The 23,510-nt window shown below is 44.7% G+C and overlaps 4 protein-coding genes across 4 annotated transcripts; 1 reads left to right on the top strand and 3 right to left on the bottom strand.

Annotated features, from left to right (window-relative positions):
* Positions 1 to 3,936: 3,936 nt before the first annotated feature.
* On the top strand, positions 3,937 to 4,240 carry LAJ45_08420 (uncharacterized protein; the record flags this gene model as incomplete). The annotated part of the gene is made up of 2 exons (XM_046117970.1): positions 3,937 to 4,023; positions 4,085 to 4,240. The coding sequence occupies 2 exons, from the start codon at positions 3,937 to 3,939 to the stop codon at positions 4,238 to 4,240; spliced, it is 243 nt and encodes an 80-aa protein (XP_045968896.1).
* Positions 4,241 to 6,024: 1,784 nt separating this feature from the next.
* On the bottom strand, positions 6,025 to 8,077 carry LAJ45_08419 (uncharacterized protein; the record flags this gene model as incomplete). The annotated part of the gene is made up of 7 exons (XM_046117969.1): positions 6,025 to 6,032; positions 6,128 to 6,876; positions 6,937 to 7,264; positions 7,323 to 7,564; positions 7,621 to 7,809; positions 7,874 to 7,936; positions 7,989 to 8,077. 7 exons carry the CDS (start codon positions 8,075 to 8,077, stop codon positions 6,025 to 6,027), a joined length of 1,668 nt encoding a protein of 555 aa, XP_045968895.1.
* A 7,243-nt stretch (positions 8,078 to 15,320) lies between these two features.
* On the bottom strand, positions 15,321 to 19,504 carry LAJ45_08418 (uncharacterized protein; the record flags this gene model as incomplete). The annotated part of the gene is made up of 9 exons (XM_046117968.1): positions 15,321 to 15,566; positions 15,630 to 16,741; positions 16,795 to 17,149; positions 17,206 to 17,446; positions 17,502 to 18,468; positions 18,532 to 18,867; positions 18,946 to 19,265; positions 19,369 to 19,418; positions 19,484 to 19,504. The coding sequence occupies 9 exons, from the start codon at positions 19,502 to 19,504 to the stop codon at positions 15,321 to 15,323; spliced, it is 3,648 nt and encodes a 1,215-aa protein (XP_045968894.1).
* Positions 19,505 to 20,468: 964 nt separating this feature from the next.
* On the bottom strand, positions 20,469 to 22,604 carry LAJ45_08417 (uncharacterized protein; the record flags this gene model as incomplete). Its single annotated transcript, XM_046117967.1, has 2 exons — positions 20,469 to 21,390; positions 21,844 to 22,604. The coding sequence occupies 2 exons, from the start codon at positions 22,602 to 22,604 to the stop codon at positions 20,469 to 20,471; spliced, it is 1,683 nt and encodes a 560-aa protein (XP_045968893.1).
* Positions 22,605 to 23,510: the final 906 nt, after the last annotated feature.

The following is a 23,510-nucleotide window of genomic DNA, read 5'->3' as shown; positions in this document are numbered from 1 at the left end:
ACGAAACAGGAAATCGGGACGTCACATGCACCTGGTGCACCAAGAATGGAGAATATGCAAAAGGCCACACGCACAAAAATTGCCGGAAACTCAAAGCTTTCAGAGACAAGGAGAAGTCCGCTGCATCTGGCAATCTCAACATCGCGTCCGGTACTGCATTTCACACAAAACTTGACCTCTCTTGGATCCCCGATCTTTCTGGCCTTCCCGCACTCGAAGAAACCGATGTATTCACAATGCCGGTTGACTTCGACTTCACCAACTTCTCAGATGACACCTCGGATATTACCATGGAAGATTACTTTGGCTTCATTGCAGGACCTTCCACCACCGATAACAAGGCATGGATCTTCGACCCTGGTGCAACCAACCACATGACCGGAACGCTGGTTACCGACCCGACTCCCCATACTGGAACAGTTACTGTTGGAGGAGGTCGCAAACTCCAGATAACCGGAATTGGCAACGTCACCATCAACGGATCACATGGCCTGATCACTCTGCAGAATGTATTCTTGATCCCCGAATTAGGCAATACCAACCTGATGTCTTGGTCTTGCATCGCTAAAAAGGGATTCACAACAATTGGGACGGAAGACGGCTTCACCATCTACAAACCGAATAGCAAGGAAATCATCGGGATCGCTAACGCAAATAGTACTGGTCTATATATTTTTGAAACCAAGGAACCCTGCGCACACCTCTCTGCCGCCACCAGCTTCTATGACTGGCACCAACGGCTCGGACATCTCCCCGCTTCCTCGCTCTCACGGCTTCGCACCATGGTCGCCGACCCCAAGTCTCTCCCCACATCTGGTCACATGGAAACATGCAATACATGTGAACTCGCTAAATCAACCAAGTCTCACCTCGCTCCCCTCACCGAACCACAATCCAAACAACCACTGGAACTAATACACTCAGATCTGAGCGGCAAGTTCTCGACTCCTTCTCTGGGCGGTTTCAGTTACTATATCACTTTCATCGACGATTACTCCAGGTACGCTCACCTCTACTTCCTCAAAAAGAAGTCAGATGCAGCAGCTGCCACAGAACGATACATCGCATACATGGAAAATCAATTGGACAAAACGGTTAAACGGTTTCGAAGCGACAACGGTGGCGAGTACATCTCCAATGACCTTCAACAATTTTTCGCCTCTAAAGGCATAAAGCATGAATTCACTGTACCTTACTCCCATGAGTCAAATGGAACAGCAGAACGCTTTAATAGAACTATAGCAACAATGGCACGATCCGCCTTGCTCGACCACAATCTCCCAAAAAATCTATGGGCAGAAGCGATCAACACCATGGTACACGTCAAAAATCGCCTCCCGCACAAATCACTCCCGAATATGACACCATACGAAGCACTTACCGGAAAGAAACCCTTTATTGGGCATCTCCGATCCTTAGGTGCCAGTGAAACCATGTTCATACACATACCCGTCGAAGCACGACCAGCTGGAACAAAACTGGATGCAAGGGCCATAACGGGACAATTCTGCGGATACGGAGACTCTGAAAAAATCTGTCGCGTCTACATACCATCACAAAGGAAAGTAGTTCTCTCTCGTCATTTTAGGTTTAAAGGTACATCCGTAGGGGAAGAAATCGAAGCCAAAACAAAAACCGATACACCCCCTAAACCAAAACAAATCGAGATCAAACAAGAACCACCCTCACGTCCGTCAACACCAAAACAACGTAGGACATACGACGACGACCCAAGCGACGACGACATGATCAACCAACAGATAATGCGCGAAACCATGGAACATTACTCCGACACTGATTCGGAAGACCACGCAAGTATAGTGGGGGCCGGCTATACGAGGCCCGCCACTGAACGTACCCCGCATGATGATAATGAAACAGATACTGATCAACCGAGACGTAACCCAGCACGGGAACGGAAACCTCCGGTCAGATACGGACACAACATTCAGCATGACACTACCCTAACAGAACCAACAAACTACCACCAAGCAATCAACAGTCCCGACTCCGAAAAATGGCAGAATGCCATGAAAGTTGAACTCGACTCACTCGCAAGGAATAACACATGGAATCTGGTCAACACACCGGATCACCGCAAACTGGTTGACTGCAAATGGGTATACAAAATCAAACTCGGGCCCGATGGCAACCCCATACGGTACAAAGCCCGACTAGTCGCAAAAGGCTTCTCACAGGTACCTGGTCAAGATTTCGATCAAACCTATGCCCCCGTCACCCGATACGAATCCATCAGACTACTCCTCGCTCGCTGCCTTCAAACCGGCGGTCAATGCGATCAGATGGACGTCACAAGCGCATTTCTATACGGCGAACTTAAGGAAGAAATCTACATGAAATCTCCTCCAGGCTACCCCACTCTCGGCAAAGCATGCAAACTAATCAAATGCATCTACGGCCTCAAACAATCATCAAGGGAATGGTATGCCCGCCTCTCAAAAGCGCTAATCAAAATCGGATTCAGAAAAGCAGACTTCGACCCTTGTGTCTTCATACACAAAACAGGGGAAGTTGTCATAGCAATATACGTAGACGATATCCTCATCTTCTACTGGTCCGTTGAACGCAAAAACCGCGTCAGCCTCCTCCTCCACTCTGAATTCGAAATGACGGAAACTGGCACAGCCAACTGGGCACTCGGAATCCACTTGATCCACACAAAAACAGGCATAATCCTATCACAGGAAGCCTATCTCAAGCGTGTACTTATCAAATACGGCTTCGACGAATCAAGACCTGTGGCAACACCTATCGACAACAACGTCCACCTCCAAAAAGGAACGGAAGCTGAAAAAATCGACGATCCAACAACTTATCAGTCGATAATTGGTTCACTCATGTACGCAGTCATCGGCACTAGACCCGACCTCGCCTACACCGTCACCATGCTCTCGCAATTTTCTTCCTGTCCCACTAAGGCTCATCTAGCTGCAGTCCATCGCGTCCTCCGTTATCTCAAAGGTACCCTCGATTGGTCACTCTTTTACGCCAAAACGCGACCAACTGCACTCATCGGCTATAGCGACGCAAGCTATGCCTCCGACATCGACGATCGCCGTTCATTCACCGGCCACTGCTTCATGCTAGGGGAAGCCCTCATCTCCTGGCGCTCTTATAAGCAACGATCTGTCGCCACTTCTACAACTGAAGCGGAATACATGGCCCTCTCGGACACCAGTCGACAACTGATCTGGTTAAGGAATGCAATCCACGAGCTGGAACGAAAACCAAATCTCTCTTTCATTCTTCGAGGCGATAACAACGGTTCTCTCTCCTTGGTTAAAAATCCTGTCTTTCATAAAAGGTCTAAACATATTGACGTACATTTTCATTTTGTTCGGGAACGGTTTGAGGATGAATTATTTGAACTGGAATATATTTCTACGAACGAGAACGTGGCGGATTTACTTACTAAAGGATTGGATAAAGGCAAACATGTTTTATTTTCTTCTACTATTCACTGTGGCTCACGAGGGGAAGTCTTGAAATAGGACGCTCGACACGTTTCATAGTTCTGGAAGATTCTCATCATTTCATTATAGTATTTGTCATCGGCGTATGACTCACTTTCCTATTAGTCATCCTATTACTCACACGTCTATGACTCATTGTATTTCTTTTGTACTACCTTTCATTAGTATAAATACGGGGCATTCCCCCTTAGCTAGAACAAGAACACGATCAATTACTTTACTTCTCCTACATACTTTCTCTAGGTAAGTCTGACGGGCAGCTAGCTAACTGGCGGTACGGTAACATCATAATATTTGGTTGTATGGTACCACCATCTATCGCCTTACTTACTTACGTACCACGTGCCTCTAGTACTCGACCCACCTGGTGAATTTATAAATGGCTTTTACACCTTGTTATCTACGACTAAAACGTGACCAGGAAGCTTTGGTTATACGAGAAATGTGTAAAGTGGAATCGGATACATATGAAAATGCACCGAATGCAGATCAGGGTATATCCTTGGATACAGAGCATCTGATGAAGAAAGTGAGTCCAGAATCTGCACCGTATAATACTTCCCAACGGGGTAATCTCTCACATCATGAAGAAGCTTCCGAGACGTGCTCGTTCCACTCAAAGACATATGGTTGACATACACCCCCGGTATCTCTTGGCGCACTGCGGCAGCTCCTCAAGTCTCATCTCCCGGCACTGTACCGCAACTCATCCAGCGGTAGAGGACTTGAGCTTGTTAACCGGTTAGACACCGCGTGTTTAGTCACCGGCAACGGAGAATCTACCGCTACAGTACTTTATTTTTGTTTTTCATCTATGTACGGCCGGGCGAACCGTTGGACCATGGCCGATTGATTGGGTTTTGTTTTTTTCACACATGAGAGGGAGTTGACTTCTGGGGGTGGAGAGGGGCGTTGAGGAATGATTGGGTGATCCATCTAGGCCGGGATCTGTCAGGGTTAGGTGAGGAAATGATTGGAATGCACCAAATCCTGATGCCAAGCCGTGTCAACACTTTGCGTCAAAATCTCTGGGGCTATTTATTGCACTTTAGATTGGTCGAATGGGCGTTGAGCCTCAACCCCCACTTAGCCAAGGGTCTCTCGAAGAGTGCAGCTTTGCAGTCTAGTTCTATTCGTTATCGATCCTGGGGTTTTGTGGTACTCTAGAGTACTCTACACACTGCATGCATATAAGCTGGTCAATATATCTAGAACATGTTAGAATAGGTCAAGTGCACTAAATTCAACCCTCAACAAGTGTCTTAAATAACTAGAATCTAATGGGCACGCAAGTGTAGTAATCATCTTTTATATGTGCATTAGTACATGTATGTACCCCACCGGCCCCCCCCCCGGTGATAAAATATACTAACCTATGAGAAAGCTTTATGCCTATAAAGAAGATTTAACAATTACTCACACAAGTATCGGCTCCGACCGCCTGCCGCAACTTGAAATAAAAAGAGACGGCAACCCCTTCTTAATGCCCAAAATAGAGATTTCGAAGATATCAGGTTGTATCTGGGTACAAAAAACCCCCCTCAAGATTATAACATAGTATCTATATGCCCGCTTAAATATACTAGGTCTCTTCCAAGCTCGGGAAAAGTTCCTCAATCATGATCCATCTTCTAGGCCTCCCTGATAGAGTACATAAATAAACCAATATGAATGTCCCCTGATAAGCACAGTAAGGAAAACCAAATACCCAAAAAATACAATTACGCTCCAAGGCAAGTTTTGTGGATCTATAACAGCTCTCTGGAATAGACTTATCCCTGCGCTTGAAATGCTTTAAATTTATTGGTAGGTACGTAAAATCATAAGATGTCACTCGGACTAGTCAGTTTTTTTTTTAATTGCATGCAACCTTTTTTTTTTTTTTTGTTTAATTCATTAATAATTACATGCAACCTTACAGTTATGGCAATTTGAACTAGTCAGTAGTTTCCAGAGCCATATTTATTTGATTGATTGATTGGTTAGTTGATTAATAATTGTGTGCAGCCCGGAGGCTATGATAATATCTGACATACTAAAATGCCGGATTCATTTAGTATGTATGCAGGCTTCTATCTATAACGTACACTAATGTCATGCATTTTGATTCGATCGATTGATTTACTGGGCCTTTCGCGAATGACATTAGATATAGGTAATAACGGGGAATTTGGATTTGAACATCACATTAGGACAAGGCTAAATTACAACAAAACCTAACATCCCTCTCTCATTGTTATTTTTAAGTACATGTAGTTTATAATTGCTTCCGCGGCTTGCACTAAGAGATACATGTATGTAAAGGATAATGAATAATGAGGTTCTGCTACATAGACGCTTTGTATAGGTGTTCGGTGAACCTAGACTAAAGATATATAGCGAAAACAAAATGCAAGTGGGTATATACAGAAGTAGGAAATAGAGATTTAGAGACTCATGTACTTGCTCATACTCCGTGATATACAGGTTCCTTTAACCTCTATAACGGCGATTACCGCGATAAGAGATAGGCTCTCGTTTTACACTACCGCTACTCTTCTGAAAAAGACTTAGTCTGGCACTTCCGCCGCAAATCTCTGCGGGATTGCCCTCACAAGGCATATTACAATCAGATTCTGGCTGGGCTTGCCTACCAGGGGCTGCGAAGTCGTTGGAGCAAAAGCATTGTCCGGCGTATTCGGTTCCAGCATATATGAATCCTTTCGAGTCACACCAATTGATGCAGCCAGATGTGGTAATTTTCTCACCCCAATACCCCCATGTTTCTAGAGCACGGGGGTTGACAGGATCAACCCAACATCCTTTTGAGACCCAACCAGTAAGGATCTCGGATGGAATAGCAGAGGGTAGGCTCGTAATCGTAGCTCCAGAGTCAGATGCTGTTCCGACAACAGATGTGGTAGTAGAAGATCGGTTGATAGTAGTAGTGGTAGATAACGCCTTCGAGACGGTGACGGTGTCCGTGAGACCAAATACAGCAAAGCTTAATGAAGTACTTGTAGGGGTTACTGTGGAGCTAGAGCTAGAAGTAATAAAACTGCTGGGCGGGCTGGAATTAGTGGTAGCGATGGTTGCGGATGAGCTGGACATGGCAGGGACGGATTGGACCCCTGAACCTGCAATGGGAGAGACGTTCTTTGTATATACCGACAACTTTGCAGCGTCACCACAAACTTGGGTGGAATTACCAGCGCATGGCATGCCACACTTAGCAAATCCCATACGATCCGCAGGAGGAGCATTGGTTCCACAGTAACATTCTTCTCCATACTGCGTACCAGCATAAATGGCACCTTTACTAACACAGTAATCAATACACATTTCATTGGTCATTGTACTGTTAGTTCCGCGGATGGGAAATGTGCGATTATCAAGATCATCCCTAGAGTTAAGAGTTAATTAGACAATGAATAAACTTTGTAAGGGTGGTGGGGTTGTATACATGACACAGTCGAGATAACTCCATCCTCTGCTTGATACATCTGTACCATAGGATTTAGGAGAGCCAATTTCAGTTGGGGCACCGCAGTCAGTTTGCGGGGTAGCGTTTTCAGGCCCCTCTTGTACTGGATTACAACCAGGGAGCTTTTGCAGTAATCCTTCTGTAGGTTCATCAATTCTTGGAGGGATGTAGCAGTTCTGGACCTTTACAGTGTCAAAGTACTTGAAATGAGGACATTCTTCTATGACTCCGCTCTCACTATTGCAATCATCGATAGCGCTTTGAAGAACATCAACATTCCAGCCGTTGACAAAATCACCATGAAGTCCTGGAGAATACGATTAGTGTGTGTTATTAGAGAACGCCTTCGTAGATAGATATCTCACCGTAACCAGTTGGATCACCGTTAGAAAGTACAAATGGTGCTGTGGAATCGTACCACTGGTCACTAAACTTATTGGTTTCGTATATAACTTCATAGAAAATTGAGATAAATCTTATGGGATGAGTAGGGGGACAAGTCCCGCCAGTAACGCCATCCGGGTAAGCCATGTGGGACTTGTGATCTGGGGAATCCAGGTTTTCCCCGTCCCAGCAACTAGGGAAAAAAACTTGAAGACGATATCCACTATTAAATCAGTATATAAAAAAGCCAAGGATAAAGGAAAGAAGGAAACGACATACTTAGCGCAGTTCCTCTGGGGGAAGCCTCCGGTTTCAGGCCCGCCACCGCCGGAATAATCCAAACAAGAATAGCTGATGGCTTGTTGTTCTGGAACATCTGTGTAGTTCCGGAGCATGGGGTTTCCAGCAAGCATACGAAAGCCTGGGGGGAAAGCAAAAAGCTTCTCACTGTCGTTTGCTCTGCGTTGCCTAAACATATATGAATTAGTATATAAAGTTGAATTGATACAATAAGGAAACAATTATTACATACAAGTAATAAATTGTGGCTCCTCCAATCTGCGAAACAGGGGTAAAAGTGCCGTTTTGAGCTCGACTAAAACAAATTTCATTAGCATTTGAAGCAGCACAGGTTGACTAAAACTTACTAGAAAAGTGAAGGAATCCAGTAGTTACTGAAATCATCGGTGACTGTACAAGAGGAGCATGTGGAGCCACGAGCAGTATCGTAATCCATTGTAAAATTAAATCCGTTTCCTCCCATGATGGTATGTAGATGACCAGCAACTCCCCCAGGATTTACGATAGGGTCAGCGCGTTCGATTACAAGTGGGTTAAGGCAGGGTAGGCGCCAAAAAGCAGACGTCCCCGGGACGAAGCATGAGATAGCGAGAAGGGCAGAGGTAGCCAGCGACACAGAAGATATTCCAGACATCATTTTGTTTCCGAGATAGAGTGTGTGTTTGATGTTTATGGAGTGAGGGAACTGGACTTTTAAGGGAGGTTTCCAACTCGAAAAAAAATAGAAAGAGTTATTTGCCCAGCAATTAGAAAGGAGTGTGGTGAATAAAACGAGATACAGTAAAGAGTGTGGTAGGCAGTAAAGAGCGTGGTAGACAGCTGATCAACTTTCAATCAACGACAACTGTCATGGAAAGAAGGTTTAGTTCACAGAACCGATGGTGGCGGGTTTATATAAGAGGATGAGGAAGAAGAAGAAGAAGAAGAAGAAGAAGAAGAAGAGGCATGGGTGTTGTTGATGATGCTGGTAGTAGTAGTAGTGGAAGAAATATTACCCTAAGGCTACATGTACTTACTATTAGAGGCCGGTTACATGATGAAACATGGAGTGGCTCCTCCCTGTCATATCGCTAGCTTTGTTTGTGAAGTACATGTACATGTACATGTATGTATCTGGCTAGAATTGTGGCTCTAGCTCTTGGGTTAACAAAATGAGAATATGTGGTGTTCCAATGTGGTTTAGGGTGAATTCACGAACCTTCAATATGCAATTCAATTGGCAAGAGGCCTGCAATTGAATCTCTTGCGTCCTATCTTATAAAACTTGTATATATGGGTATATGAACATAAAGAAATAAAGTCGCAATGCTACCATGCACATACATGTAATTAGAATGTATATGTATTGTTGCAGACTTCCCGTAAAGCTCCCTTGAAACGGATTTATGCAGGTACATCCAAGTACGCATTTTCAAGGCTGGGCTGCCATCGCGGAAGTATGCATTTTAGTTAAAGGTTTGGAGGTCATTTCTGAATTCGAAAAACACATAAGATGTCGAATATCTTTTGGACCATAACTACATGTACATATACGTACATGTAAGTATTTAGATCTCTCCACTCTAGATCTGGGTCTTAAAGAATGCATACTTAATTTTGCTGACTGTTTGGATCACATATATATAGAGAATAAAATCGATCGACAACGAATAATTAAAATCTAGGGCTGCGGCTTCACACGCGCTGGATACATGTACATACCCCTGTAAGGGCGAAACACATCTAGCTTTCTCATCCTTGTTCAGAGTAATGTCGCCAAAGTATAGTATGTGCCATTCAGGCTCTTAATTTACGCCACTGTAGCCCTTATCCTAGACTGTACGTAGTACAGGAAATCTTCCCATGCTTTGTCTCTGGTTTCGGATAACTTTAACTGGGCCTTGAAACATAGGACTCCCTATGTTTTTGAACCCCGCTTCCCGATAGGCCCTGCTCATTTCGTGCCAGATCCTACATACTCCTGGTCGACCGATAGGATGTACCTACTACTACATACAATATGTGGTTTCTCTACTACAGGAATCATAGGCCGGCCGCGGGGAAACTCGTCGAGCGCTTAATTATCGTCAATTCAAAGATCTTTACATGGATGACATCTTGAAGCTGCTGGTACCCTACTGTCGCCACCACTCACAAAGAAATATTAAATGTAGCTCGCACCGTCGCAGGGATACATGGTAATTTTTTACTGGGTATTGGAGTGCTATATCCGTACCTGAATTATCCTGATTTGGCGCGCGCTATACTGCTTCCAAGTACTACTTATTATGAAAGTGACTATAGCTAGAGTAGATGTATGTACATGTACTTATCATCAGCGCATCTATCCCTTCGGTCGTAATAAAGTTCCTACAACAACGGTGGAAATTCGAAATATCTCAACAGTCACGGACGCTATGCTTATTGCAGATGGCTCAAAAGAAAAGAGGCCTCCCCGAACGTCCCTGTGCAGTCGAATCTTTGTTGGAAGAGCTTGGCGCACCTCTAGGTGAAAAAGCCGGAAGAAAATATTGGTCCAAAAGGACCACAATATCGGCTGTTACGACCCAGGGGATAGCTCATGTATTTTAATGCGGAGGGCTCGAGTACAATATATTATAGGCTACCGGCAGAGCGCAAGACTAATTCGAGAAAGCTTAAAAACCTTGGATTAAAGTTGCACCTCGCTATGGCGGAACTCAATATGCCGGATCCCTTGCTGTCCCGTATGAAATTTCCTGAGAATTCTATTTTCTACTGCAAAATCAATTTGCTATCCAGAATTTCTTGGGAATATTTGCTATCCCGTACAAGTTTTGGTGGATCTTGGCCATCCGGCATAGCGAGGTGCGACTGTAATTGATTTCTTTGAGCACAGACAACTAATTTAAAACGGAAGATTAGATAATCAGTCTCATTACAGTGTTAAGAATCATAAGTTTGAGCCCTAGATGGGTATGGTTTAAAACAACATCATATGTACATGAATCATCTCACAACCAGGCAAATCAGTACTTTTGTTAATTGCATACTTAGTTGGTACTTGGGCACATCCCCCGGCAAAGTCTAGTACTATAGGACTGTAACTACAAAGATCTGGCGACAAATTACTAGCCCCATGCGCCAAACATTATTCCGAAACTCCCGCTTTACAGTAGGGAATAGGGTCCCGTGAAATATACAAGGGTAAGATACTGGGAGTAAGAAACAAGGTTATAAACCGGTTATAAACTCAGGTCCAGTTGAGAGGGAGTAAGATACTGTGGCAGGGTTAGGGTTATTTAGGCAATAACATAGGAAGAGGGCGAGAAACACAAGTCCGTTCCCACTGGCACATTTGCAGACAAGGGCATATACAACTTTCTAGTGGACTGTTGAAGAGACACCCGCATTTTTTGGCTTATGTCATCCGGAGTATCATGCAGTTATAAACACCAGTCGAGTATTTTGCCCTGTTTCAAACACGTTCTCGAGTATCTCACGGGACCCTGGTAGGGAAGGTACTTAAGCTTTTGTGTCGAACAAAGTACCGGGAACTCGCGTATCTGACTTGAGTACATTCCGGATTCCGTTTGTATTGATCCTTGGCAGCGGGTCTGGCCTCAGCCAGCGCAGCTAAATCTTATCCACAACAGGACCCTAGCTAGGAGTTATATAACTATGTGCACAAATAAGTAATTATTCTTCCCTATTCTCCAGATACTCCTTTTATCTTGCGTACCAGAAGCTGCCGATATGCGCACATGTACTCGCAGTGGCTTTGTAGGCACCAAGAGCTCATGGCCCCTCGCGCGCATCCCCAGTAGCGTGGTTACATGATCATTAGTAGCATGCTAGCTACATGTATCGACTTGATCCCTGTGTACTTCCTAGAACTTCCATTCCAATATCGGTACATCCTCGCGGGTTACACGAGACGCGCGCAAGGTTAAAGCAAGTGTATATGTGACCGTTCCATAAGATGATAAAGAACAGCGCTATCCCTCTTCGAAAGGCTATATTTTATAGTACCGTCTAAATCCATCCAGGTGATATAGTATTTTGGTTTGTGTGACACAATGTTTTGGCAGGGTACATAACTGAACCCTCAGGCCCAGATAAATTCATGATCGAGCTGTGTTCAGACAAGTAAGGTACCTCATAAAAGAGTGTATAGATTTCGCCCCATAGTATTCAAGATAATTCTTTGTTTATACTTCTAACTCTTTAACTTCCTCTGGCCGTTCTGTTAACTCGTATGATCATGCTCATGATCATGACCGGCAAGGGCCATGGCGTTTCCTTAACAGAATACCCCTTAGCGATACTCATTCTCGAGTTCTCAGTTCATAAAAGCTGCGAAAGGAAGGTGAAGATTATATCGAACCACTTCGGATTTGTAACTATCGAAAAGACTAATCTCAAAGTTGGAAACCAGGATATCGTGGTGTGTTATTTAATGCACCTATGTTCGGCGAAAACTTGGGAAATTGCTGTTATATCGCTAAGTACCATTTGAACCATGGTTTTGACTTGGCAGCATTAAGCATTGATTGGGCTGTGATTTAATGGTCTTGCATGATTAGAACGTGATGTCCTTAAGTTGAGGTCCGTTCGTTGTGCTAAGCGATTGGGGCAACGCCAAGCTACGGGAGAGGTGCGAGTGATTGGTGATGAATGTTAAGGCGTACTTGGTTGCTTGAATGAAGTGTTGAGAGACACACCATATGGCATGGTTAAAAAAGACATTTATTACATGTGTCTTCTGCCAATATCTAGTCAGGCTCGGTGAACAGCAAGAATCCGCATCAAATCATCGTTTTCAACGTATGTACCTCCCGACCATCACTACTAAGTACCGCAGTAATTCGTCTCAGCGGACACTCACATTGACGTTGAAATTACTTGTTCTAGTCATTTGTCCTGAAAACGCCCCCCCCTAATCTTCCTTCATACGCGCTGTAAAAGGCAACTTTGACGTCTGTGTAGCCGTCCGCTAAGAAGAATTACTGCGGTATGTATGTAGCGATGACTTGCGAGCACTGTATACTTGTAATCCTCGAAATCATCTTTCACGAGTCAACTTGACAAGTTCATTCGAATCAAATGTAACTCTTTAAATTGATTCTGCCGATTCTGATTCGTTAGCTATAACACAAAATTCGCAGGCCACTATGGATATATACGTTAGTAATGAGATTTTCATGACTGCTGATATATATATGCACTTGTGTGTATTATGGAAAGGCAAAATATTACCGTCGTTTCCACCCGAGAATGCTAATTAGAGCGCAAAATCAAAACCATCGTCCAGTTGTCAAATAAATACCATGGTAGCTACGTGGCCGTGGCTTCAGATCTCTTTCCTCCCAACACTCCAGAATCTAGGCCCAAATAGACTTTAGGATCATGTCCTATCAATATACACTCATGAATGCCAGATCTTTGGTGTAGAAAAAGACACATGCGGTCGAGTACGCAAAAAAGCCATGCTGCATATGTTTCTCCAGTGATGTGCAACCACAGCCGATAGTTTCCAGGGCGTAACTACATGCCGTCTCACAGGTTCGTTTATGCAGATACATGTAGTTCCCCTGACTTTAGTGCTCATAAATCGCGATTCCTACCATACTACATTAGAGACATGTCAACACCTGTAGTGGGGGTCTAGAGCATACTTGATTTGCTTCACTGATCATTGCTAAAGTAAGAATCCCAGATGCTCATGATCTCGCTAGAGTCAAGATTAATCCTCACTAAATGTAGCTGCTTGAGTCGACATTCGTTGCAGGTAGAAAGGAAGATCGAGATTTTAGAGTGTTCACGTGGTGCTGAGAAACTCTCCATACCTAATGACTTATTGGTAAGTTTACGAGGAGCTGGTAATCCCCGCTCATTCCTACATAGAAGAGGGGGCCCACGCCTCTTCACTGTCTTTACAGCCTTAAATCCATCGCCTCTGGAAATGCACTCGCCCGTTTAATTGCACAACTGCATAAAGAGACTTCAACAGTGCATTATGTGCTACATTTATGTTACACGCGAGTTTGTCTCTCGCTAAGTACATGTGTTTGTTGATGTACGTAGTTGCAAGTGAAGTAGAGTAAAGCCACGGCGTTAACAAACATTTGCATGGAAACATCGATGCCAGGAGCCTATAAATGGGGCAAGTTTCCGGGAAGAAAGAGGCATCTTGCATACAAGTATCTTACTAACTGTCAGCGTGTATTATGAGTACGGAAAGCGCCAGGTTTAAAGTAATTAAAACCACATCGTTTCAAATTTAAGGGTACGTTGTCAAACTCCGCCCGGCCTATTTAACTTGGCAGATCTTCAGATTGAGATCTACATAACTCTTATAATTATATTCCACACAAAGACGCATCACCGCCCCGGGTAATTACTACATGTGATCCTATTGTTAAATATATGTGTGGTAACAGTTCCATTCAAATTTGCATCTTTGTGTGTCTGTTTCGTTGGTTTAGGAAAATAAATTAGGGTTATGTGCATACTCGGGCAAGCATGCAAGAAGAACCTCTGCTTAGTGTGGTCGACGAGTCGAGCTGTCTCAAGTCCTCGCCTTAAGCTTTTCTCTCGAGCTCTACGAGCCCAGGTTGACCACGAGTCGAGTTGGCTCGAGCCCTATTGACGGCTCGACTTGAGATAGCTTGAGCTATTTGTATGTTTCTATTATTAGATATTCGGACCCAGTGGGATAGTTTTTGGGTAGATATTCTATCACTTATTTTTGTCCGGTCTTCGGTAGAGTTTTTAATATGTGCAGGAATACCTATAATCGAGCAGAAATGGGACCTATTTTTCACAAATACATTCATCATTTAGCTTGAGATTAGCTTAAGAGCTTGAGATTTTTCCCACGAGCACGAGCCTAACCTTCTACGAGTCGAGTTGGCTCGAGCCATGGCCAGGGCTCGACTTGAGCCGGCTCGTCGACCACACTACCTCTGCTTCGTGACTAGACCAAATTGAGCCCCTGCTTGCAGTCTGTATTTTCAGCTTCTTATTTCCTGCCCAATTATATAAATACATACACGCTGTATTGATTTATTGGTTTATTGGTTTACTTTTGTTGATTCATTATATAAATCATATATACGTGCTTTGCATGCAATTAATGAATTAAACAAAACAAAAAATATATACGTGCTACATAACCTAACCCTAGATAGTTTCGACATTCAGGTATGAATTTAATCCGTGCAAGAGATATTCATAATCACGTATATATAACTACAAATACTACACTAGAATTATACGAAATTGATCTGTCTTTTTATATCGGGATTATGGGAAATCTTTTCCTGACCGCTTAGTTTGATCCGTGCGTTTTGGAAGGAAATAGCAGCATGAAAAGCAGAAGATAGGTTTAGGGACCCGCGTGGCTACGGAACGGCTGATACTAGATAAGAAATTTTGAGGTGGAGACAGAAACATTACGGCGAATCGTAAACCATCAAAGGTACATGGATAGTCATAAAGAAACAAGAAACAAATAAAACACCAAATCGTCGACTATTACCACCAAGCACGCACATGAAAATCCCACCATCCATCCCGTTGCGTAGTTACTTCACCAGGTAGGAAGTGTGAATGAACACAAGAAATCTCTTTTTTTGTTCCACCCCAACCATCACTTTCTAACACAACCATACATGGAATAAGCACACGAACACGTTTTCGTATCAAATAATAAAAATCTACTGTGCCATCAATCTCAGGCCAGAAGCTGGTGCACCAATCTCAGTGACTTGGCTGACCCTGCAAAGCTCTCCCTTATATCTTGGATGATACTTCGCTCCTGTAAATGGATCCTGCACAAATGGCTGGCCACTATATATGGGTGTAAAGGATGCAGCACAAATGTCAAACTCTGCAAACTGATCGTACTCAATTTCAACAGCGTCACTGCCGCTACGTTCGGAGGCTGCTTTGATTTTGCGTGCCTATATGTATAATGGTCAGTTAAAAAATGAATCATAGAATATCACTCGATGATAACTACTCACGTTTTCCGCGTTCTTCCCCTGGCTATTATTCGCTAGAATTCTCGAAGCAAAGTGAGCAGCCAAAATATGATTTTTCTTCTGGTAGGCAAGTTTCATCGCAGACATGAGGGCGATTTGTCGATGCGGTAGTTCAAGTGTAGGTTTAGTAAAGTACGCGGCCAACTCGAGGTTGCGTTTGACCTGAGATTCATCGCTTGCAAGGCTCCTACGTTCCAGTTCAATTGACATGGCAATGATATATTCGGTCGCGGTCTGGATGATTTTTTTCGCGTCCTCTACCTCAGATTTGGATTGCACCGTAGTCAGGAGTAAAGTGTGCAGAACGTTCCGGAAAATTTGTACGCCCTCCTCGAGATTATTCGCCTTCATGGCGGAAAACCCTTTTTGCAAATCGGAAGTGCGAATGCTCTCAAGATCCCTAGGGATTATCGGCAAAATCTTCCGAGGATCGGTCTCATCCACAGTTCTTCGAACGTAATTGATTAAGGGAGGCAGGCCAGCGCTAGCTGGAAGGAAAGTTTTGCTTGCTTGATAGATTTCCAAGAATCTAGGCTTCAGTGGCGCGAAGTTGACAGCGCCTACCTGGCGGTTGAGAAGTTGCATTGCAGTCTCAAAAGATCCAGCAGCAACATGATCGGCCGCTATTGGGGAGTTCCTTGCCCACAACTCCGCCTCGCTCATTCCAACGCCTGCTATTTCGCTCTCGACATTGACAAACTCATCACCATGGTCCTCCAAACCAAGATCCTCGTCACCCATATCCCACCCACCGCCGTCTTCTTCAGTGTCGACGTCCATCAAATTACCGCTGAATTTCTTGCTTTCGTCGGCCTCATCCTCAAACCCGAAACCATTTGTACCAGATGTCACAGGTTCGTCTTCAAGAGTCATGGATTCAACCTGACCCAAAAGAGCCTTTTCGTAGAATGATTGTGAGGCAGCGCGTAGAGGCCAGTTCTTCTCGTGGGTAGAAACGATTGTCCTCGCAGGGGTAAGAGGTGCGCCAATTGCAGGGAGTTTAATTTGATCCTCAGTAAGACCGCTTGCTTCCAAAATAGCCTCGCATTCTTCTGTTAGGCCATGGGCTTTGGCCGTCACGTATGCAAGGGGGTCTATCCGACTTGAATAAGCATGTGAAGATAAGAGCTAATGATAAGAAACTTACATAAGTCAATCTCTTTGAACATCTGAATCCTAGTCTCCACATCTCCAAGATAAATGGCGTTCTGAAACATGGAGGTATAATCACTTCGATGCTGGGCAATCTTTGCCATTCTGTTAAGCTTGTCCTTGTCTCCAGTTACGAGATACAAAAAGGATAGCTTATCGAAGCTCCGAAGCTTTTGATAAGCCATTTCGACGACTTGATGATTTCCCTGACTGAGTGCCTCGGCGCCAAGTCTTCCCCAGAGTTTTGGGCGATCCAATTCCTTGGCCATTTCAACGGCAACTTCAAGGTTTCCACATTCGATCGCGAGCTCGAACCTTGTTTGAGGGTCTTGGACAAATTGCAGAGCAATCTAGGATTTGTCAGTCTACCTTCTTCCCATATGACACACAGATTGAAATAAATTACTTCTGGATAACCCTTCTTTTGAAGGTATGAAATGATACTTTGGCCGACGAGGTTAGAGTTTTTGATGATCTGTAGCATCTCATCGTAATTCCTCTTGACCAAGGCCATTTTGAACCGATACTCGGTCGGATCAATGGTAAGCACCTTCGGCTTTGCTTGTCGGTCAAGACAATACACACTCCTACCCTTGACCTTTGTAAGGTAAACAGTTTCATCCAGCGTGCGGATAATTCCGTTATCACTGTTTATATTAGTCATCCGCTATCTTGGTATTCTTCAAGGTGTATAAAACTTACCCGTTTAGAAGAGTATATTTGATGTGGTTTAGGGTAGAATAAAGTAGTACGCCAGCATCATCCCAAGTTGCACTCTTTATACGGATTGTCTCGTGTAGCGAGGATACTTGCTCCAAGGTCTTTGTCACAATTGTGACATTGTGCTTTGAGAGAAGCGCTGCATGAAGACCATCGTTTGACCAAATAACATATTTTACGCCCGCAACAGCTAACTCGGCGATCGTCTTTTTCTGCTGAATATCATAGAGAATGACAACTGCGGGAGAGCATAGGAGTAAGCAGCCAGTTCCACCAAAATAGATATCATTCACCGTTGTTGGTGTTTTGATCGACTTTGTTGTAGAATTTGACAAGTCCTTGATATCAATCGTCTGTGTCGACGTGTTGAAAACAGCAAACCTATTACGAGCAACGAATACGGCGGAATTCCCTGTCCCACGTCTGGTATCAGTAGGTTCCACAGCGCCAGAGGCATCCTTTGGCAAGTTGATAAGCTCGTATGTCCCCCCATCTGCAGGAGACGTGACCAAGATTGCACGCTCAGCAGGGTTGTAGGATAACGTCCTTGGTGGTACCCAAGCAGATCCTAATTTTTTTAAGGACAACATCGAAGGGCTCTCAGTGCTTGTATTAAAGTCGTAAGACCTGACATGCTTCTCCTTGTTGATGAAGAAAATTTGGTTTTGATGAACTGCATAAGCGGGTCGCTCCCGTTCCAACTTGAACACCATGACACCATTGTCATGACCTGCGGCAAAGAGATTGATTTCCGGGTGAGCTGCAATAACCCAAAACCTGTCATTCTCCCTCTTGAAAGATTGAACTGATGTCCTCTTGTTCAGATCCCAGACACGGATAGTTTTGTCTTCTCCAACTGACAGGATTAGGTCCTGGTGGGGGTGGAAAAGACATGCTGAGGAGTTTTGAAAATGTCCCCTACAAGTGTCTACTTCCCATGCCTTGGTTTCTACAAAGAGAAGCTGTTTAGCTCCCCAACTCTCAGCTTCAATGATTTTGCCAAATCACTCACCACTCATCCTCCAAAGCTTGACGTTTCTATCGTCACCTGCAGAGATAATCAAAGGCAACGTAGGGTGGAAAGAGACCCAGTTAACACCCCGATCGTGACCTTCCAAGACGAACTTTACTACTGCATCGGTATTTCCAAACATGTCCGCTTGGTTGTTGTTTGCACGAGCCATCTGGTCTTCAAAAGTCATTGAAGTTGGGGCCGAGTGTTTCTTCCGTAGACCTGAAATGTCCCATACCCGAACACTCTGATCCAAAGAAGCACTGACAACCAAATCTTCTTTGGGGTGAAATTGGGCACACATGGTGTAGTGATTGTGACCGGTCATGGTGCAAACTGTTTGGAGAAAAAGTATCAATATTCAACATTGACACAGACACAATATCCCTCAAACACGCAAGATGGAGTCTATACTCAATGACCGATTCTGCCAATTCCATATGCGAATTGTTTGATCATCCGAGGATGACAAGATCCATGGCAGTTCGTGGTGGAAGAAGACCGTTCGAACGTAGTCCAAATGACCATTCAAGGTAAATAGGCAGCGGCGAGTCTGGTATGACCAAACTTTGATTTTGTAATCGTCACCCCCGGAAACAAATAGCGGCTGAGTGCGATGAAAATCGATTCCCCGCACTGGACCGTCGTGCTCCTCAAATCTGTCTATCAGAGTTCCCATGCGGTAATCCCATAGCTGAATAGTCGAGGTGTGGAGTGAGACAAGAATCCATGGTCTGTATAGAGGACAATTTGATGCAAATTAGCAATCTAGTACTGTTACATCATAGTAATGATGAAAACTGAAGCTTAAATAGTAGGTGAGGAGTTCGAAGCTACCGTTTAGGATGGAAAGCGATGCCTTTAGCTCGTGATGATTTTGACTCGAACTATTCTATAGTTAGCGATTGAAGGCTCTCCGATAGCAAAGGTCAAAGTGGGGTGAAGGTCTCACCTTGGTAAGCATGGACTGCATCTTGAATTGAGATGCGGGGATCGAAGACTAAAGATTAGAAAGGGGTTGGGAAGGTCCAGAAAGAGAGAAGGAGACAAGCCGCGCAGATTGATTGATAGATATGTGCTCGAGCTGCGGGGGTCTGAGGAAGGAGGGTGTAGAGAAGAGGGGCAGAAACAACAGAGGGCGGGTGCGGCTGCGGCGGAAACGGCGGGGAAAGGAGAGGTGTTTAAGGGAAGCAGGGAGAACTCTGAGATGGGCGGCGGGATTTGGCTGGCGCTTTGGGTGTGTTCGAGGGTTCAATTCGCAAGAGTTGTCCTGAACTATGGCCAGGGTGTTCTCAAACCTGCGCCTAGGGAATTGTAACGGTTGTAGTCCTGATCACTCACATCAGCAAACCATTCCGCTTTTGACTTGGCGTCTCAGCTACATGAGGCTCAAGCTGTCAGACACAGCCACTACAACGGCCATGATGTCGTCAACCAACCTACAGCAATATTAAATAAAGCATAACTAGCATGCACCTAGTAGGAGTAGAAGTAGAGTACAAGTGGTGAAAATCTTGAGGAGCTCGCCAACACCAACCTCCAAACACCTGTCACGCCACATTGCTATTATTATGTAATATCTGCAGCTGGTCTTAACTCCAACATACAAATGCCCTCTTTTAATTTGTAGAACACTGTAAACTATTTCTTTGGATTCCCCACAGTGAAAGAAGAGTTCTATTAGAAGCTTACTTATCTGCACGGGTATTAGCAGAACTGGCCCCCTTCGTTTCACAAAAAAAATTTAAAGAGCCGACGCTCAATTGATCAATTCACGTCTTTTTTCAAAAAGATAGCTTACGTAGCTATATATTCAATAAATCGATTTGTCTATAAATTTAAGGAAAAAATAACTTCATCCCCGCGGATGTATCGTAACTAGTAAGAACAAATTCCGACCCGAATATCTCACGTATAAAACCTTACCCTACTACACTTTACATCAACATCATGACTGCCGCAATAGCAGCAATCATCTCATAGGTCTTAAACTCGAGGTGAGAACCCGCAGCCTTCTTGATGCTCTCCTCCTCATGACGCTTTACCAATGAGTAGAAATCCTCATCTAACTCCATCTCATCGAAATCTACATCTGCAACAACATTTGGAACCCCAGCTTCGATATCTCTCCTGGCTGTGTTTCCATTCGTATTGGTATTGGTGTTTGTATTTTGGTTTATGTTGGTATTTTGATTGTTATTTTCAGTACCTGGGCCACCAATTTCACCATTGGGAGGACTGCCTGGAAGAACACCAGGCCCATTGTCAGGACCAGCTCCTGGCCTGTTATCAGGATGACCGATGCCATTCTGGTTTGTGTTAATGTTCTGGTTGCTGTTAATGTTGGTATTGCTATTACTGTTGTCATTACCGCCTGGAAATCCGCCGTCAGGACGACCGTCGTCACCACCTGGGAATCCGTCGCCCGGGCGTCCGCCGTCTGGGAAGCCGTCACCAGGGCGTCCGTGGTCGGGGAAACCATCACCGGGGCGCCCGCCATCAGGACGGCCGCCGTCTTCAGGGTGCCCGCCTGGGAAGCCATCACCGGGCCGCCCACCACCAGGACCACCGTTGCCATTCTGGTTTACGTTGGAATTTTGGTTGTTGTTGATGTTGGTATTACTATTGATATTGTTGTTTCCATTCCCCGGTCGTCCTGGGGGTGGATCATCAGGGATGGCCCCACTCGGTGGGGGAGTGACATTTGTAGCAATTGGTGGGACTGCTGAAACGAGGGGAGGAGGCACATTCGTCGCAATTGGCGGGACCGCTGAAACAAGAGGAAGAGGTATATTCGTTGCAATTGGCGGGAAGTCAAGGGGCGGGATTGGGAATGGCAAACTACCGTCCTCGGGGTAACTGTATTGATTTCCTTGTGAGCCTCAATACTTCCTCTAGATTTGATAGGAATTAACTTACACAGTAGTTCTGCTAACACAAATGGCATTGAACAAATTAGAATTTGGTTGGTAGCCTATGTTTGGTTTACAGTGTAAGCCCTTATCCAGTAATACAAAATAATCGGAAGGGGAACCTACATCGACCTTCGGTACCGCTAGTAACCAAAGCATCAATACCTATTCACGATATCAGTCTGATTTCTGCTCAAAGAGGATGACATAATTATGATCTTACAGCTTCCAATTGATCCTTTGCCGTTGCTGCAACGAACAATGTATGGCGAAACCAAATTACCAATATAGTAACAGAAGTTACCGTTTGCAATAGGACACTGATAACTGATCAAAATATACTTGTTAATAACAACATGCTTTAACGATAGAAAAACAATGGACTGTGTATATCACTTACTCGGCCACGGCTCCTGAAAATGGGGGGAGAGCGATCGTCCCGTCAATAGGTTCTGGAAGTGTTGGTAGAACAGCAGGCTCCGGAAACCTAGGTTGGACCACGTCGACACTTTTCACAGTCTCTGGGACTGTAGCCTCCGGAACAACAGTCTCTGTAGGTTCGGTCTGTGGTTCACTGGATGCAGAAACGGCGGGTACCTCCACAGCGACCACAGCAGTACTAGAAGCCGGAACGGGTATGTCACCCTCAGCGATTCCAAGAGTGACGGTAGGTACAGGCAATTCTTCAGTAACGTCGCTAGGGGGAGACTCCTGCGGTACAGCAGAAACTTCAGGTACAGCGGAAGCTTCAGGTACAGCGGAAGCTTCAGGTACAGCAGCTGTAGATGCTTCAGGTACAGCAGAGACCTCGGGTACGACAGAAGCTACGGGTACACCAGAGGCTTCGGGTACAGCAGACACCTGAGGTTCAGTGGAGGCTTCAGGTGTGGTAGAAACTTGAGGTTCGGTGGAGACTTCAGGTAAAGCAGAGGCCTCGGGTCCGGTAGTGGATCCGAGCGTATCAGAAGCTTGGGGTACAACTAAAGCAATGGTGGATGAGGCTTGAGGGACAGAAACTTGCGGTACATTCGTAACACCGCTAGATGAGACTTGAGGTGCATCTTGGGTGAGCCCACTCGTTGTGGGGACTGGGGCGGCAGTATCTTGGGCTAGCCCAACAGCAGAGAGTACTAAAAGCTCAAATATAGGTACAAACATCATGCTTAGGACGTTTATATTTGGGTGATCCAGTATTGTCGATGGAACTCGCGGGGAGCTTTTACAATGATGGCTCTTATATTACTTGATTTCAGGGGGAAATCAACTATCAAAGGCGATACTAGTTCTAGGAAATATTTTATTCTCCTGCGATACGTGATATTTACGGAGGACATAAGATCTCAAGATCTGGAGCGGACTTGTCTCCAAGGGGTGTACCCCTACTCCGCAAATGAATACCTCGGACACATACTTGCTGTATGTATAAGCAGTAATAAAGAACTTGGAGTCAAGCTTTAAAAATTTCATATTGATCTTATTACGATCTGAGAGTTCTTTGGTTTGGCGTGAGCCAGAGAAGGTCGGCAGGTCAATCCCCGGGGCACCTGCTGTCGAAGATTATAGGTTAGAACGGACATCAGGTAGTGTTCTACATGGAGTCTTGGAGAAGATTATGGCTCTATGCGCGGCATTGGGCTACAGATAAAGATGTTTTACTACGAACGGGCCAAATGAAAACAGATATGGCGTGCTATGACCCCGACATGAAGGAACGGTATACTGAGGGGTGGCAAGTTCTCGTTTTCTTCCTACCCGCCCTCCAGTATCCCAGAAGTTAAGATGATCAAGTACGTGGGCACCTTATAATTTTTGTCACTAGGGCGGTCTTTTCACACCAAGTTGAGCTCTAGGCCTTATACAAATTTCTATGGGCTCTACACAAATTAATCAGCACCACGGGTGAAACTTTTAAGCCCCTATTCCGCTTTATTCTCAGCACGGCTTCATCGGCAAAAGCGGTTGTAATTGTCGATACTACATGCAGTACACCTAAGCCACTAGGATACAGATGTCAATGATATATAATACCCCTTTTTGGAGCTCTGGGTAACTCGGTTGGCATAATCA

This window comes from Morchella importuna, assembly GCF_003444635.1.
Source record: "Morchella importuna strain M04M26 chromosome Unknown Morimp01GS029, whole genome shotgun sequence".
Taxonomy (NCBI): domain Eukaryota; kingdom Fungi; phylum Ascomycota; class Pezizomycetes; order Pezizales; family Morchellaceae; genus Morchella; species Morchella importuna.
The sequence above is the reverse complement of the archived record's forward strand: the minus strand, read 5'-3'. Positions and strand labels throughout refer to the sequence as shown.